The sequence below is a fragment of the Falco naumanni genome, chromosome 6, assembly GCF_017639655.2.
Source record: "Falco naumanni isolate bFalNau1 chromosome 6, bFalNau1.pat, whole genome shotgun sequence".
Classification (NCBI taxonomy): domain Eukaryota; kingdom Metazoa; phylum Chordata; class Aves; order Falconiformes; family Falconidae; genus Falco; species Falco naumanni.
In genome coordinates, this window is record NC_054059.1 from 4,610,939 (window position 1) to 4,625,776 (window position 14,838).

Here is a 14,838-nt window from a genome sequence, read left to right on the forward strand (position 1 = left end):
TATGCTCTTACAAAATTCAACAAAAGTATGTGGAGATGGGCTGAGACACAACTGCGGGTCAAACAGAAAGTATATGTGCTCCGTCTGTGAGAATGGGGTACAAGCTTGATCTCCGTTGCTTGTTGTAATGAGATCAGTGATTAACAGACAGAACAATTTCATTCAGAAGCACACTGTCAGCAGCTCCAGCATAAACATTTGGTTTAATTGTTTTCTGGTTTACCTTTCCTTTGTTCTAGGCCCTGTTCTTCAAAGGAGCAACATTACAGACTATGCTCTAAATGCTGGGACTACAGCAGTGAACGCACAAAGACTGTTAAGAGCCCTACAGCTTAACAAACCCATTTTATTGGAGGGGTCACCAGGAGTGGGCAAGACTAGTCTAGTTGCTGCCCTGGCAAAAGCCTCAGGAAACTGTCTTGTTCGAATCAACCTGTCTGAGCAAACGGTAGAATAAAATGTCTTTGTAACTTAGTTTTTATGGCAGGGGGGAGATTTTGTTTAACTTAAAAAGCATAGTTCTTTTTAAATTTGACACTGAGTCTGAAATGTCATTTTTTCCTTCCTGCTCTCAAGATAAAACTAGATGGGAAGGGGGAACCAGAAAAAGCAGTGAGCTTCTTTGAGCGAATACCAATTACCAGATTTTTCTGTTCTTCTCAAGTGAAGACGTGTATCTGTGTCTCCTGTGGTTTTTCTTGGCTTCTGTAAAGTGACTTGGAAACTGTTTTAAGGCTTTTTAGTTTTTCTGTTCTAATTTAATTTTTTGGTGTTAAAAACAGCGACTAGCTGGTCACTGGAGTCCTGTCATAGAAAACCTTTTAGCATCCAGCAAGTTCTGATTTTTTTTTAAACAGAGGGAAAATGTACGTATTGGAAGGGGAGGGAGAAAATGTGAAGTAAAGTTAACAAAGGCTGTTTATGAACCTTTGCGAAGTTTTGTAATCCCACCCTTCCTCTCCCCTGTTCTCTTTTCCCAAAGGATGTAACAGACTTGTTTGGGACAGACTTGCCTGTTGAAGGTGGGAAGGGAGGAGAATTTGCCTGGCGTGATGGACCACTACTAGCAGCATTAAAGGCTGGACACTGGATTGTATTGGATGAGGTAAATTCAAGTTTGAGGTAAAAATAAAATGGAATGTTCTGGAAGAGCAAAGGGGGTGATTTGCCATGTAGGATAAATACCTTCATGGGTTGATGGCTGAAATAAATTTTGCTTCTTTTAATTATGTGCATCTAGTGCCACATTGAAAGCGATAGTTCTGCTTAAAAGAAAAATAATCTCCAAGTCCCTCTGCCCCTTGGCCCTCTGTGGAGGGAGTGTAAAAGACTGGTTTTGAGTAGACCTCTTTTAGACACAGGAACAAGGATCAAATCCCAGCATAAATTCCTGCAGAAAAGCAAGGATAGATTTAATTTGCATTTGAGAGTTTTTGGGAAGCATGTCAGCAGAAGTTTGGATACACGTGCTCTTATATAGATATAATTTCACTGAAATATTTCTGGTGCTAATACACTAGGTACAGATTTAATTATGATGAAGAGTTCTGTTTTGCCACCACAGGTTTGTTCCTGTACCATGTAGCAAGTGCTTTCAAGCATACGCATGCACACAGCTCACTTCTTGGCAGCCTGCATTCTGATTATTGCAGAGTGCAAAATCATAAATTCTTTATCTGTTTTTATACCTTTTTTTTTCCTGTTATGAAGAATACCACTTTAAACAACCATTAAATTTAAATAACCCAGACTTCCTTCATTTAAAAAAACAAGCAAACAAAACACTGAATGTCACAGATCTGTGAACATAAGTTCAGAAGAAACTTCTTGAACATGCAGATTTTACAGCGGAGAATTGTTCTGTTATCGTGGTGAAAATATATTTTCAGAGAGCAAGTGCACATTAGGAAAAGTGTTAGTTGCTTCAGTGTGGTAACAGTCTAGCTGGATGTAATAACATATGACTGCTAGAACAGCAAAGAAGTTGCATCATACCTTCTGAGTATCCCAGACTGTTAAACTAGAGATTATGCCAAAGTATTTTGTGGAGCATTAATATTATATCCTTATTTCTTTCCTCAGTTGAACCTGGCTTCTCAGTCTGTGTTAGAGGGGCTCAATGCATGCTTTGACCACAGAGCAGAGATTTATGTTCCAGAATTGGGAATGAATTTTCACGTACAGCACAAGATGACTAAGATTTTTGGATGCCAGAATCCTTACAGACAAGGAGGTGGAAGAAAGGGTCTGCCCAAGTCCTTTCTTAATAGATTTACACAGGCAAGCTTATTTTTTTGGTTTAAACTATGTCACGAATCCTGTCTTGTAGTTTTCTGACTGTATCAACACTTGGCATGCTCTTGATTCTACAGGTGTATGTTGATCCACTGTCTGCAGAGGATATGGAGTTTATTGGGAATACGCTGTTTCCTGCTATTGATAAAAGTATTATTGCTAACATGGTTGCTTTCAATAACAAGGTAAATATATATCTTAATTTCTTTTGTGTAGAAATTGGCAGAATGCAGTAAGATTTTAAAAATTAAATCTAATGTTATATTTCCAAGCGTTTTTACGGAGAAGTATGTGGGTAAAAAAGCAGAATGGTAGTATATGCAGCAGAAAGTAAAGGACACCACTGAAACCCACCTGAATTCTTGTACCGCTACAGTGAGATACTTGGTTGATAACTGAAGAAGCGTTATTTTTCACAGAAGATAAAATAAATTAATAAATAAAGGCTTTGTTCCATAAAAGGTGGAAAAATTTATGGTTTGGTAGCTTGAAGTGAGTTGAGAAAATGATGTTTTTCCACACATATAGATTATTTTTGAAGCACAAACAGAATGAGCTGTATCTGAACTGAAATGTGTATTTTTGTTCCTGGTCTGAATTCTTAATCTGCTCTTTATTCTGGCATGTTGTTTGTGAAAGCAGCGTCTGACTTTTACAGAAGCAGAAGCTTGTAAGTATATGTGGCATTCTTCTGGAACACTGAGACCAATAAAGGAAAGCCTTTCCTGATAGGATTTGCCCATAGCAAAGGGTTCAGAGATGCTTGGATCTAAAATTTTGCTAATTCAAATGGTTTTCAACCAGCATTAACTGCAAGGCATGAACTTAATCTGCTATTTTGTGGCTTAGATGCTGCCATTTTGAGCGAAGTGCTGAATATAAAATTCACAGTAAGAATTTTATTGATGGTCGTGCTTCTGAAATTACATTTAATCTTCATGTCATGAAACAAAAAAACGGGTAGTAATATTAAGTGAAGGTAGTATTCTGTGGCTTTATGTAAAATCTTTTGTGGCAGTATCTTACTGAATATTCATTTATAGTGTGCAATCTGAGCATTGAGAGAGTTAGTAACAGGCAAATTAAATTTAGCTTTGATTCCTGATGTTTTCAGAAAGTGAATACAGCTTGCTCTTTCTGTTATCCTCTGTCTTGTAAGCAGTGCCAAAGGCAGAAGTTCAGTTGAATTTTTTTTTAAAAAAATATTTGAAGACCAGCACTTGGGCAGAATAAAAGATTGTTGTTTTTTTTTTTTTAAATGCTACTTTTTCCAGATTGACAAAGAAGTAATGACTGAAAAAAAGTGGGGGCAGAAAGGAGGACCCTGGGAGTTCAACTTACGTGATCTTTTCCGCTGGTGCCAGCTTATGCTTGTTGACCAGTCACCAGGATGTTATGATCCAGGCCAGCATGTTTTTTTGGTGTATGGAGAAAGAATGAGAACCAGGAAAGACAAAGAAAAGGTGAGCCGTGTGGTGTTCTTCCTTGCTCTTCCGATTGTCAGGAAGCATTTCTAGAAATCCAAGCGTAAACTTTAAGATGCCTTGAAATTCATTCATAGACATTACCTCTTACAAAACAAAACCAGGTAGGTTTCGGGTTTTGAAGTGTCACACAGGTACCTGCTCCTCTTGTCATTTTAAATACCAGTTTGATTACCTACTAGTGTAAAAGCAGAAAGCTGAGATAAATGAAGGCAAGCAGAATAACAAAGGACTTAGAGAAAAACACAGCATATTCTTGTGTGATTCTGTATTAATAATGTTCTCATAGAAGTGGCACGGGTTGCATGCATATTTGTGAGGAAAGAAGATAGCAGAGAAAAGAAATAGCACTGAGATACAGAGAGATTCTTAAATTTATGATTAAAAAGCGTTTGTGTCAGTATGGTAAATAAAAATAATGTCCTTTAATTCTGCTCTTCCCTGCCAGTGTTGTTAAATTGTTCTGGCTTGGATTTCTTTTATTGACTTTAATTTATCTGTCAGTTCTTTCATCTGCCTGTCAGATGGCTCCCCTCGTTCTGTTAAACTCACTGCTTAAGGTTGCTCTTACAAAACACGCTCACTGCAGTTGTTATTCCACCTTTGCTACCCACTTATCCCTCTCTTGCTTAGAAATCCTTTGCTTGTGTTTCATTTCACAACATTTACATGGTATTAAACTAAAAGTCAATCAAATTGCAAGACTGAAGTTACCGACTATATGCGATTGGATATTTGTCTCACAGGCATACTTTCCCCTTCCTGTAGTATTACTAAATTTTTGTGTGTTGTCAAAGAGCTTATTTATGGAGTGACTTATTTCCCAGTATTTTGTTAAAGAGAAACATTACTTAGAATACTTCGAGTCACAGGAAAGCATGGTTAATGAAGGAGTGTGGGTAGCTCGCACTCCCTTTAATTGCTTGCTGCACTTTGAATGAAATGCCACTTGAGTTTAAACTGTGTTAGTTACCATCACACAGCTGTGGGGCTGAGAGGAAAGGCTATTTTGTAAGTAAATCTTTAGAAGAATGGATAACTTAACTGACAAGTCTCTTTTTTGCTCTTTCAACTCTTTTAGGTTATATCTACGTTTAGAGACATTTTTGGTGAGGAAGCTGCTGTGTATACAGGAACCAGAGAGTTTCACATCACTCCATATAATGTTCAGGTAAACTGACAAGAGTTTTTGAGAGTTGAGAGAGAAGGAAGTGACTGGCACAGCGAAATCCCCTTTGCCTCTTTAAGTACTCACCCATTTGTGTCTCATCCATTCCAGATCGGTTATTCAGTTCTTTCTCGTGGCAACTATATTCATCGTCCTGGCAGAAATCTCTCACTTCTGCATCATTCACTGCAGTCGCTTGAGTCCATAATGAAATGTGTGCACATGAGCTGGATGGTAATCCTGGTGGGCCCAGCAGCTGTCGGCAAAACCAGTATTGTTGAGCTGCTGGCCCATCTGACTGGTCATCGACTAAAAATCATGGCAATGAACAGTGCGATGGATACAACTGAACTCCTGGGTGGATTTGAACAGGTAAATACTGTGTTGGTAGTGTGGCTGTAATTTCTTCTTCCTACCTAACAGTGGCTGGTCCACTGCAAATCTTAGTGTTTAAGCACCAAGTGGAGCCTTAGGCACCACAGTCTTCCGGACGAACTAACTCTCATGGCATGTTTGCAGGTTGATATCAATAGGCCGTGGCAGCGCCTTTTGGAAAAAGTGGAGAATGCTGTGAGCACACTAGTAAGGGACAGTCTCCTGCTGACAGAAATTTGTGCAGATGATGCTGAACTTGTGCTGCGTGCTTGGAGCAATTTCATCCTGAATTACAAACCCAAATCTCTGGGTGAAGGAGGTAGAAGTGTTACAACTGAATTAGTGAGCAAACTGGAGGGAATACTTGTACTTACCCAGCGACTAAACAACAAAATAAACTCTTACTCAAAGGCAGGTATGTATGGTGGGCAATTTGAAGTGACGCTATAATGTTCCTTTGGAGAAAATAAGAGAAATGATAAATCTGAAATGCAAGGGAGTTGTAGGGGTCTTTTTATGCTACTTCATAGCTTCTGAAAAAGTTACATTGATGGTGGCTCTTCAGGTTTATTTTTTGTGTAGTTACACCTGCTAGTGATCAGTAGTTGATGCTGAAATTCTCCTGCACTGAACTACTCAACATAGGATGCTATAAAGCTCTTACCTTGTATTCCTAAGAAAGGGTATTTGGATATTCTGTTCTTGCATTTGTTCTCTGAAGCACTGATCAGCTGAGCATTACAGCTGTCAGGAGAATAATGTATGGGTTGTTTTTTCTTCTTTCCCTTTTTTCTTTTTATATCGTTGTCTAAAGTATGATGTTAATACCCATCAAACTTCATCTGATGGGGGACAAGCATTGGAGAGAAGTGTCAGTCTAGTTTATATTTCTCTGTGCTTGCAAACCCTCACTGTCCTCATGGATTTTGCCTGTGGGAAGCTACTTCGAGCTGGAGCCTCTGCTGTTACGTTCCCTTAAAAAGTGGGAAGCACGTATGCTTCTTAACAAAATAACTATTTTTCTTGAATGGAGCAGGCAGCTACCTCAGTAATGTACGTCTTCATGTAAAATACACTTCCTTTCAGAGTTTGCTCACCTGGTAGAAGAGTTTCGCCGTTTCAAGCTGCAGCAGGCCCATGCTGCTGACCGCAACAGCCATGGCACTTTTGAGTGGGTGGATGGGATGTTGGTTCAGGCCCTGCAGTCTGGAGACTGGCTGTTGATGGACAATGTTAACTTCTGCAAGTAAGAGATTTTAGTGGCTTTGTTTCACTGAGAAAATCCCTTGGCCTCCCTAATTTATTTTGCTTTTTACTGTATGGTTCACAACTGAGTGTTTTTGCATTTGATAACAACACACGGGAGCAGTAACTTTTTCTGGAAGCGTGTCTTCCTTCTCAGACAGCTTAGCAGGTGATAGTTTTCCTGTTGTCTTATGTCGTAATTAGCTGTTTGGCTTTTTGCTTAAGAACGGTACCATTTTGATTTCAGATCAGAAAGGGATTGAATTGTTACCTTTTTATAACCATAAACATTTCTTTTGATTATAGCCCTTCTGTGCTGGACCGCTTGAATGCTTTACTTGAACCAGGAGGAATTCTTACCATGAGTGAGAGAGGTGTGATAGATGGCACAATTCCTACAATAGCTCCTCATCCAAACTTCAGGTGCTTTGCATTTCTGCTTTTTTTTCCTTCTTTCCTTTTTTTCGCTTTTTTTTTACCTTATTTTTCCTCCTACTAAATAGCAGATTAGAAAAAAGAAGTCAGCAGTGAGCCAGTCTTGCTATTTTGCATGCTGTTCAGTTTGCCATGTAATGCAGCGACACTGGCAAGGAAGAAAACTACACTGTGATGAGCGTATGTTAGAGAGCTTGAGAGACTTGGCTTTGTATCCCTTTTGCAACACAGGCTATTACACTGGAAAATTCATACCAGTATATCTCTGCCTTGATTCTCCATTTCTAATTTAGGATTTCAGCATTTCCTTGTCTCACTGTAATGGAGTTGACAATACATGTGTTGAAGATGGCAAAGTATTCAGATATGTTGGTGATGAAAGCTGGTATATGGACATAATAATTTACTTCCCGGCTTTTTCCATCCCATTCATAAATTTGAGTTTCCTGCAGTGACAGAACTTAAAAAAAACCCAAAACAACAACAACAAAAAAACAAACCAAAACAAAAAAAACACCAACCAGACAGTCTGTATTCTCTCAGGTCTGAAGTGGTTTCTGGGGAAGATGGGAGGAGTACATACAGATTATTCTGTATAATTCCTACCTTTTATAATTTCATGAAAAGACTATTGGGGCTGATGTGCTCTGGTTCCTCTGAATTGGAAACAAGATCTTCGACTTTCTAGTAACCTGTTTTTGCTGCATTGTATCTTGGAAGTTTTTTTCTCTCCTTGCTTTTATGAGATGTCTACTGATAGGATTAACTAGTTGGGTGTTGGATACTTTTCGTTTCTACATAGCACAGATTTATCTGAAGCTGTTGCTAAGACTTTTAATGGTGGTCTTTATAGCTCAGAGGCATATTTTAACTTTTTTTTTTAAGTAGGTAAATGATAAAATAAACATAGTTCAGATGTAATTGAGTTAAAAAGCATGCAATGGATCTGTGGCTAATTTCGAAGTATAATTATTCATACAGATTTCTCATTTAAATCCAGTAGATGTCTCTGTCTTTCTAGATATCAGTATCCCCATTTTTATGAAGATGAACTTAATTTATGAAGAGTGGTTTGAAGCCCTAAGTTACATCTTAAGAATGTAGGTCCCTTCTAACTGAACTATTCTATTCTAATGTCTGTCAGGCTTTTCCTTTCCATGGATCCTGCACATGGGGAAATATCCAGAGCCATGCGGAATCGTGGGATTGAAATTTACATTCCTGGGGAGAATGATGGAAATGTATTGGATGATCTGGATTTGAAGTTACTCCTGCATGGTTTGGGTTTAGTGGGAAATAGCATCTGTGATGCACTTCTGGCTGTGCATTCGGAAACCAAGGCAGCGATAGCAGGTAAGAAGAGTCTGTTCAGTATTTATTAACTTAGGCTCATTACATATGTTTGTATTAACTCTTTTAATATTAAACTTGCTTATTTTATTACATTATGTCCTATTATATGTAAATGCATAGTATAGTATAATTAGGTAGTTTTGGGTTGGTTTTTGTGTTCTCAGAAAGTAGGCCCAAATCATGAAGGGATGGTAACTTGAGCACTCTGTAAGGAGACCTCAGACACCTCCAAGTGTCAGTTGTCTGTTGCTATAGGGAAGGCAATATATTCTAAATGAAAATCAGTGAAATAGAGGGTTTGCACAAGGCCTATCAAGTTGTTCTTTGGAGCAAGACGACACTGAATTTTGTTTATCTTGGCTACTTGAGGTCTTATTTTGAGCTGGTCACCTATTATTTACAGTCTTGTCAGATTTTTTTGTTAACCCTGGGAAGAACCCACTCAATTTTCAGGACACAGTAGGATTCATTTGTTTTGGATCTTCCTTAGGGTCTAAACTAGTGTTTGTTCTCAGAGAGTGTTGACAATTACTAAACGTTCATATCGTCCTATATGCTCTGTGTCTTTCAGGTTCTGTGTCATCTTTGTCACCTTTGCTTCAGGCTGCTGTGCTAATTGTGCAGCAGGTACAAAGAGGCCTTGGGTTAGCAAAGTCTTTTTACAGAGCCTGTTGGGAAGTTTATGGCCGCTCACAGCAACTGCAGGTTAACCAAAAGGTAAAAGTCTGGCGTTTGAAAGCTTTTCTTACATCATCTAGATAAATGACAGATACCACTTCATGAGGCTAGTTTTGAGTTTCTCTGTTTCCTAAGTACCTGAGCAAGAGGTTGATGAAGATGGTGCTCTGAGAGATGATCCAAAAAATTTTAAATGTCCTCTCGGGCATCTGTCAGGTGATGAAGAGCAGAGGGGTTAAGTGGCATTGGGGCATTTTCTATGTCTTTTAGATTCTGAGCCTTTTTTGGCTCCAGTGAAAGCAGTAATGTTCTGCATATAACTTACTCTGTAACAGATCAGTTGAAGCTCCAGAAGTTGGGTTTTTTGGTATTGCATGGTGAAGTACAGTGAACTTCAGATGTCACCTGTACTTCTGTGACATGTTTTTTCAGCCTGGTGGCATGCTGCTGGAGACAGAGGTCAAATGAGCGAGAGTTGTATGAAGACTGGGATGTGCTTATTGAGATATTTCCTGAGGGATAAATACAGTTTGTCAGATATTTTGTAGATGTGGCTCACTTCTGCAGCATAAGGGATCCAGAGTGGGGCTCTGAGGCTTACTTGTTTTTTGACAGCTTCAGCTGAGACTTTGGGATACTAATACTGATGAAACTATAGCTTGAAATGCTGACATATGGAGATAACATATTATACAGTTTAAAACAGGAAGTGAATATTGCTATTTCACTCATGGTTGGAGTGATTTGGTACTTCTGTAGGTTATATAGCATTTGTAGAACGTTTGGTTTGTAGTGATTTCATAATAAATACATGTAATTAAAGAGTTCCCTGAGCTATTTTATACTTGAATATATGTTTCAATATGATTCTGAACTGCTTTTTGGTTGGTTGTTGTAGCTTGTGTTAGAACTGGTTACGAAGCATGCTTCATCTCTGGCTTCCTCTGAAACTTGGGGTGACTCCTTGCTAGCAGTGGGACTGTGGCCAGACTCCTTACCTACAGGCCTGTTTGCAGCTGAAGACTCGCTTCTTTCCACAGTCCAGAGTGATGCACAGGTCCTAATGTATTGTCTGAATAGACTAAACCTTAAAAACTGCAGGTAGGCAAGAAACATTTTGTGTTTAATAAATGAGTAAGAAACAAGATATGCATGAACTACTGGTGGCATGTCGTTGTTCCCTGCAAAACTTTGTCCTGAGCAAATTGTGTGGGTAGAGACTGTGGTCATCCACACTCTGTAACTGAGGCTCCTGTTACGTTTCCATGCAACCAGTACAAATACAAGTTTAATTAGTGTTTTATTCTTCAGTCCAAAATACTTGACTCTAGTCAATCTTTAGTCAGTACCTATGACCCATTTTAAGTTGTTAGGATTAGGGATTTAGCAGAAAATGTGAAGGCAGACCGTGGGTTTACAAGGCAATAAAAGCCCCAAAAATCTGTTCCTTCAGTTTCCTTCTGAGCTTTAAAAAAAAAAATATTTCACTGGTTTTAAATATACTAATGATCCTCAGTCCTTCCTGCTTTAACGTAAACAATTATCAGTTATTTAGGTCCAGTAGCTTCAGGTGATAAAACAAATCTCCTTCAAACAGAGCTGTCTGAAGGAAGTCTCATGTACAGGAGCCATATGCAAGAACTCTTCTAATGATTTCTTGTGCAATATAACTGTTGTTCTCACAGCACTTGTCTAGTATCTGTCTGCCTGCCTGCTTTGCTCAGTGACCTTCTGTAGACAGGTGCTGTGGTTTGGTTCCAGTGAATGAACAAGCTGTAGAAGTTAGTACAGAGATGTAATGTTGAAATTGTGAAACCTTAGCTATGTGCTGGTGGTGGTGTTTTGGGTTTTTTTTAATCAGTGACACTTGCCTTCTATTTTTGTCTTTTAACTTACCTTCACATATCATTCTGGTGCAAAAATCAATGATAATTTCTCAGTGGAATGCTGTGCCTATTCACTTCTGACACTGATCAAACATTTGGCTGTAGTGAGTTCATAATAGTAGGTACTCCCAACTGATATGAAGTTGGAAGCTGGCTTTAAAGCCAAATAAAGAAAAGAGGAGAGGTTATTGCATTGCTGCCTTCTTGCCTGAAGACAGTTGTATGCTGTGTAGCTTGACTTGCAAAATTCTTTCCTGGAACTGGCAGTTCAAGCCCTAGATTGCTGGATTTCACTTCTTTGTGTTTCAGGACACTACCACTGACTCTGCAAGACCTTCAAAAAATTATGCAGTCCACTAATCCTGAGAGTCTCAAGTTCAGTGCTGTTGAGATAGATGCAAGCTGGATGGATAAAATGGAAGTTCTCCAGGCTTCGGTGAAGTTGTTCATAGAAAAGGCGACCAATCAAGATTGGACATTGAGAGTTAAATGGCTTAACTGCTTAGCCAAAAACCTGCCACAGGTGCTTGGTATGTAATTACTTAACTTACCCTTTTGCCTAAGGACTGGTTTATTTTATCTTCACAAGTTGTATTCTATCAAAACATATAGACCATTCAAATGGTTTGATACGAAACTTCTCAACTATCCACGCTAAATCAAGGGCATTGAGGCTCCAGGGAGAGACAGAAACAGGTTGTGCATATTAGGGACAACAGGAGACTGTGGGCTAAACATTGTGTTTTATTACTCAAGCATGTGTGTAACTTGTCCTGCTTCTGAATTACAGTTATTTTTGACTACCTCTTGGTCTATGTAAGCAAATATGCCTTTCTTATCACTTTTTTAAAAATAATGATACTAAAACCAGTAAAATGCCTGCTGTTTATTTTGTATTGAAATACAAACGGTTAGAAAGCCAGAAAACTGCAGAACTGAGATTTTCTGAAGTTGTGTTGCCTGAACGTTCAGGATAGCAGCTGAGATGAGGTATTTTGCTTAATGGCTTTAATTACATTAAACTTGTGGAAAATTTAGACAGGCCTTAGTCCAAGTAATTCACACACTTAGCTTCCTTGTATAGTGTGAAATCTTGGGCTGTATTGTCCCTACATGAATGGGATAGTTCCCCTTTGATCTTGCTGTCTTTCTAGACAGGTGTGTCTATAAACTAGAAAAGATGTAGAAAGTTACTTTAGTGACATGTGCTCTTAGGTGACCTTTGTTTTTTTTCCCCTCAATTAAAAAAAAAAAAAAGATGTACTGAGAGAAAGATTTGAAGGCATAAACTCATGGATTTTCATAAGCCATACTTTTAGTAGCATACATGTAGTATCACCAGTTTAACTAGAACGCTTTTACTGGATTTATTTCTTTGGCCATGATATTCTGACTGCTTTTAAGAGCTCTTGGAGCTAACACAAAGTAGGAGCAACCAGCATGTCTGGGGTGCATGCATAGATGAGATTCGGGCTGCTTGGCTGTTTCAGTTGAAGTTATTTTTATTTATTTGTACTAAATGCTCTTTTACACCTGTGTCCTCTGCCTTTCACCTTCAGATCCAGTGCGGATTCAGCTGGAAGCAGGTGCTGTAGCCCTTGGTAGTTTCTATGCCAGTCCCCTCTCATCTGGAGTCAGTAACATGATCAAGTTGCTACAGCCGACTATGACAGGTACTTCTGAAAAAAAATTGATGTAAGACATAGGTGCTTCCTTTATTTGTTTTCTGAGCACACTGCAACCCTTCTTAGGGAATGTGTGTAACAAAACAAAGGCTTCGTTCTAACTATATGTTGTTCTTGTTGCAAAAAAAGTAACAACAAAGCCACTCTTGCTGTCTAGAACTGCAAATGTGGTGATTAAATACATTCATCCTGTGCAAATTAGGTAAGAGTGCTATGGCTATGAATCCTGACTCTGTATTCCTACAGCTCAGATTTCAGTGACGTTATTGAGAGCAATGCATATATCTACTGCCTTTCTGACCAGATGGGTTACGCATCCTACTTTTTTCCCAGTATTTATTGTGTTGGCCCATATAAAACCTATGTTGAGGTCTATAATTCTCCTGCAGTGTTTTACTGGGAGCTCAGGTCTGTGGTTTCCTTTCCAAGTTTGTTAGATGCCTGAAAGCTACATACAGTGACACTGGAGCCTTTATGCATGGTCCCAGATATCTTGCCTGGAACTGTGAAGGGAAAGGGAGTTGGATCTTAGTTTCCCGGCTGTCTTTCTGGGGACTCTGACCACTGGTTAATTTACTTTCACTGTTCTGTTTTACAGAACCTGCAGTCAACTTAATGCTTTTCTGTTTGGATATCTGGAGTGAGAGGGAGCTTAAGACTCTGCCTTCCTCTTAGGTTTCCTTCTTTCTTTCCCTAATGTTCTTGCATAGGCAAGGTGATTGAGGAAAGTCTTCACTGAATAACATTTCCACTGCTGTGCTGTCTTGTCTGTCTTCCTAGATGAACATGTGATGCCTCTGGACCCAAGGTGGAATATGCAGTTCTTGGATATCATTAGAAATTCGATGAACTTTGATGCAGAAATGGAACACACAGATCAGCTTCTAATCCTTTTGAAGTCTGTAGCAAATCGGTGGGTTAAAGAAGCCACCTCGTAAAGACTGCCCATTGACTTATCGGTGCTGTAGAAATGCTTGTGGTATCTGCCGAGTATGTTCTTAGGTTTTGATAGATGTCATCTAAAATACCAGGCTGAGGTTTTGTCCAGGTATTTGTGTTTTTTGCCTCTGTTTTCTGTAGATTCAGACTAAAACAAATCACTTAATACAGGGAGCAGAGCTCTCCATATAGGCTGGAGTAGTTCAAGGACCAACCAGAACTGTGGGATGAAGCATAAAAGAGGCAGAAACAGCAACGTGAAATTTGTGACCGAAAACTTAAATAGTTGCCCTGCTTTTGGATTTGGACTGATTTACCTAATAAGAGCAAAAAATAGACTGATTTTGCAATTACAGTACAAGGAAGCAGTTGCTCACATGTACTACAGGTGGTGGTGGTGCATCTGTTCAGTAGCTCAGTACTTTTTCCTTCCTGGTGATTGCTGAAGTCAGGAATCTGCTGTTCGTGAAGCTTGCTTCTGCAGAAACCATATTCAAGCAATTAGTTATGCTGCACTTTATTCTTGTTTCATAATACAGTGAAATATCAACTGTCACTTTGTAGTTCACCATCCCCATAAGGCAGAGACTTTAAAATGGCACTGAATTTCTAACAACTTTATTTTTTTTATTCAGGGCAGTATTATTTCTTGACCGAGAAAAAAGAAGCTACACCGAGAAGAATTTGATTACCAGCAAGAAGCCAAGAAATAGTGTTTTAAGAATGTCTCTAGATTTCCACAAAGGTGGGCTGATTTTTTTCACTGTTCCTTTTGGTTCTATGGTCAGTTTGAAATATAATTAATTTGAAGTGTTATGAAATGTGTACTTTAAACATGATGTGTCCTGAATGTGTAGAGAAAGGTTGTGTGAATTTAAAGCAGTGAGATGGGAGTTACTCTGCTGTGTAACACATTGTTCTTAAATAAGATACATCTTACGTTACATGTAGCGTTTATGTCCAGCCTCTACTGGGTAATGAGTGAATATCGTTCCTCTCTTAATTCTAAACTGCAGGATGATGGTGGAGAGAAACTGGAATAGCATTTTGTCTTTGGCTAATAAGAATAGCCGAGTTCTTCAGACATGCTTTTGTGCTAATCCTCTTTCTATTTTTTTATGTAAATTGGATGTTTTACTCCTAAAACAAAGGGGGGGGAAATCAAGCAGTGAAGTTAGTGCATTGCATAGAAGCAGTTGGTCAATGCTTCCCTCGTTATGGACTACTCTTCATTAAATGCGTAGGGGTTAATAGAGGATTGTACAAATAACGAAGGACTACTTTTATTACTTCAA

The 14,838-nt window shown here is 38.8% G+C and overlaps 1 protein-coding gene across 3 annotated transcripts in view; it reads left to right on the plus strand.

Annotated features, from left to right (window-relative positions):
* Window positions 1-14,838, plus strand: part of LOC121090606 (LYR motif-containing protein 2-like) — a 106,675-nt gene that overhangs the window by 42,883 nt on the left and 48,954 nt on the right. For all 3 annotated transcript variants that reach the window (XM_040599305.1, XM_040599303.1, XM_040599304.1), the window contains exons 36-52: window positions 240-448; window positions 983-1,105; window positions 2,083-2,280; window positions 2,373-2,480; window positions 3,570-3,758; window positions 4,861-4,950; window positions 5,059-5,319; window positions 5,467-5,737; window positions 6,409-6,568; window positions 6,874-6,990; window positions 8,147-8,355; window positions 8,927-9,072; window positions 9,932-10,134; window positions 11,229-11,449; window positions 12,479-12,592; window positions 13,385-13,517; window positions 14,179-14,288. In XM_040599305.1, the coding sequence (XP_040455239.1) occupies window positions 240-448; window positions 983-1,105; window positions 2,083-2,280; window positions 2,373-2,480; window positions 3,570-3,758; window positions 4,861-4,950; window positions 5,059-5,319; window positions 5,467-5,737; window positions 6,409-6,568; window positions 6,874-6,990; window positions 8,147-8,355; window positions 8,927-9,072; window positions 9,932-10,134; window positions 11,229-11,449; window positions 12,479-12,592; window positions 13,385-13,517; window positions 14,179-14,288 (2,862 nt within the window). The remainder of the gene's footprint in view (window positions 1-239; window positions 449-982; window positions 1,106-2,082; window positions 2,281-2,372; window positions 2,481-3,569; window positions 3,759-4,860; window positions 4,951-5,058; window positions 5,320-5,466; window positions 5,738-6,408; window positions 6,569-6,873; window positions 6,991-8,146; window positions 8,356-8,926; window positions 9,073-9,931; window positions 10,135-11,228; window positions 11,450-12,478; window positions 12,593-13,384; window positions 13,518-14,178; window positions 14,289-14,838) is intronic.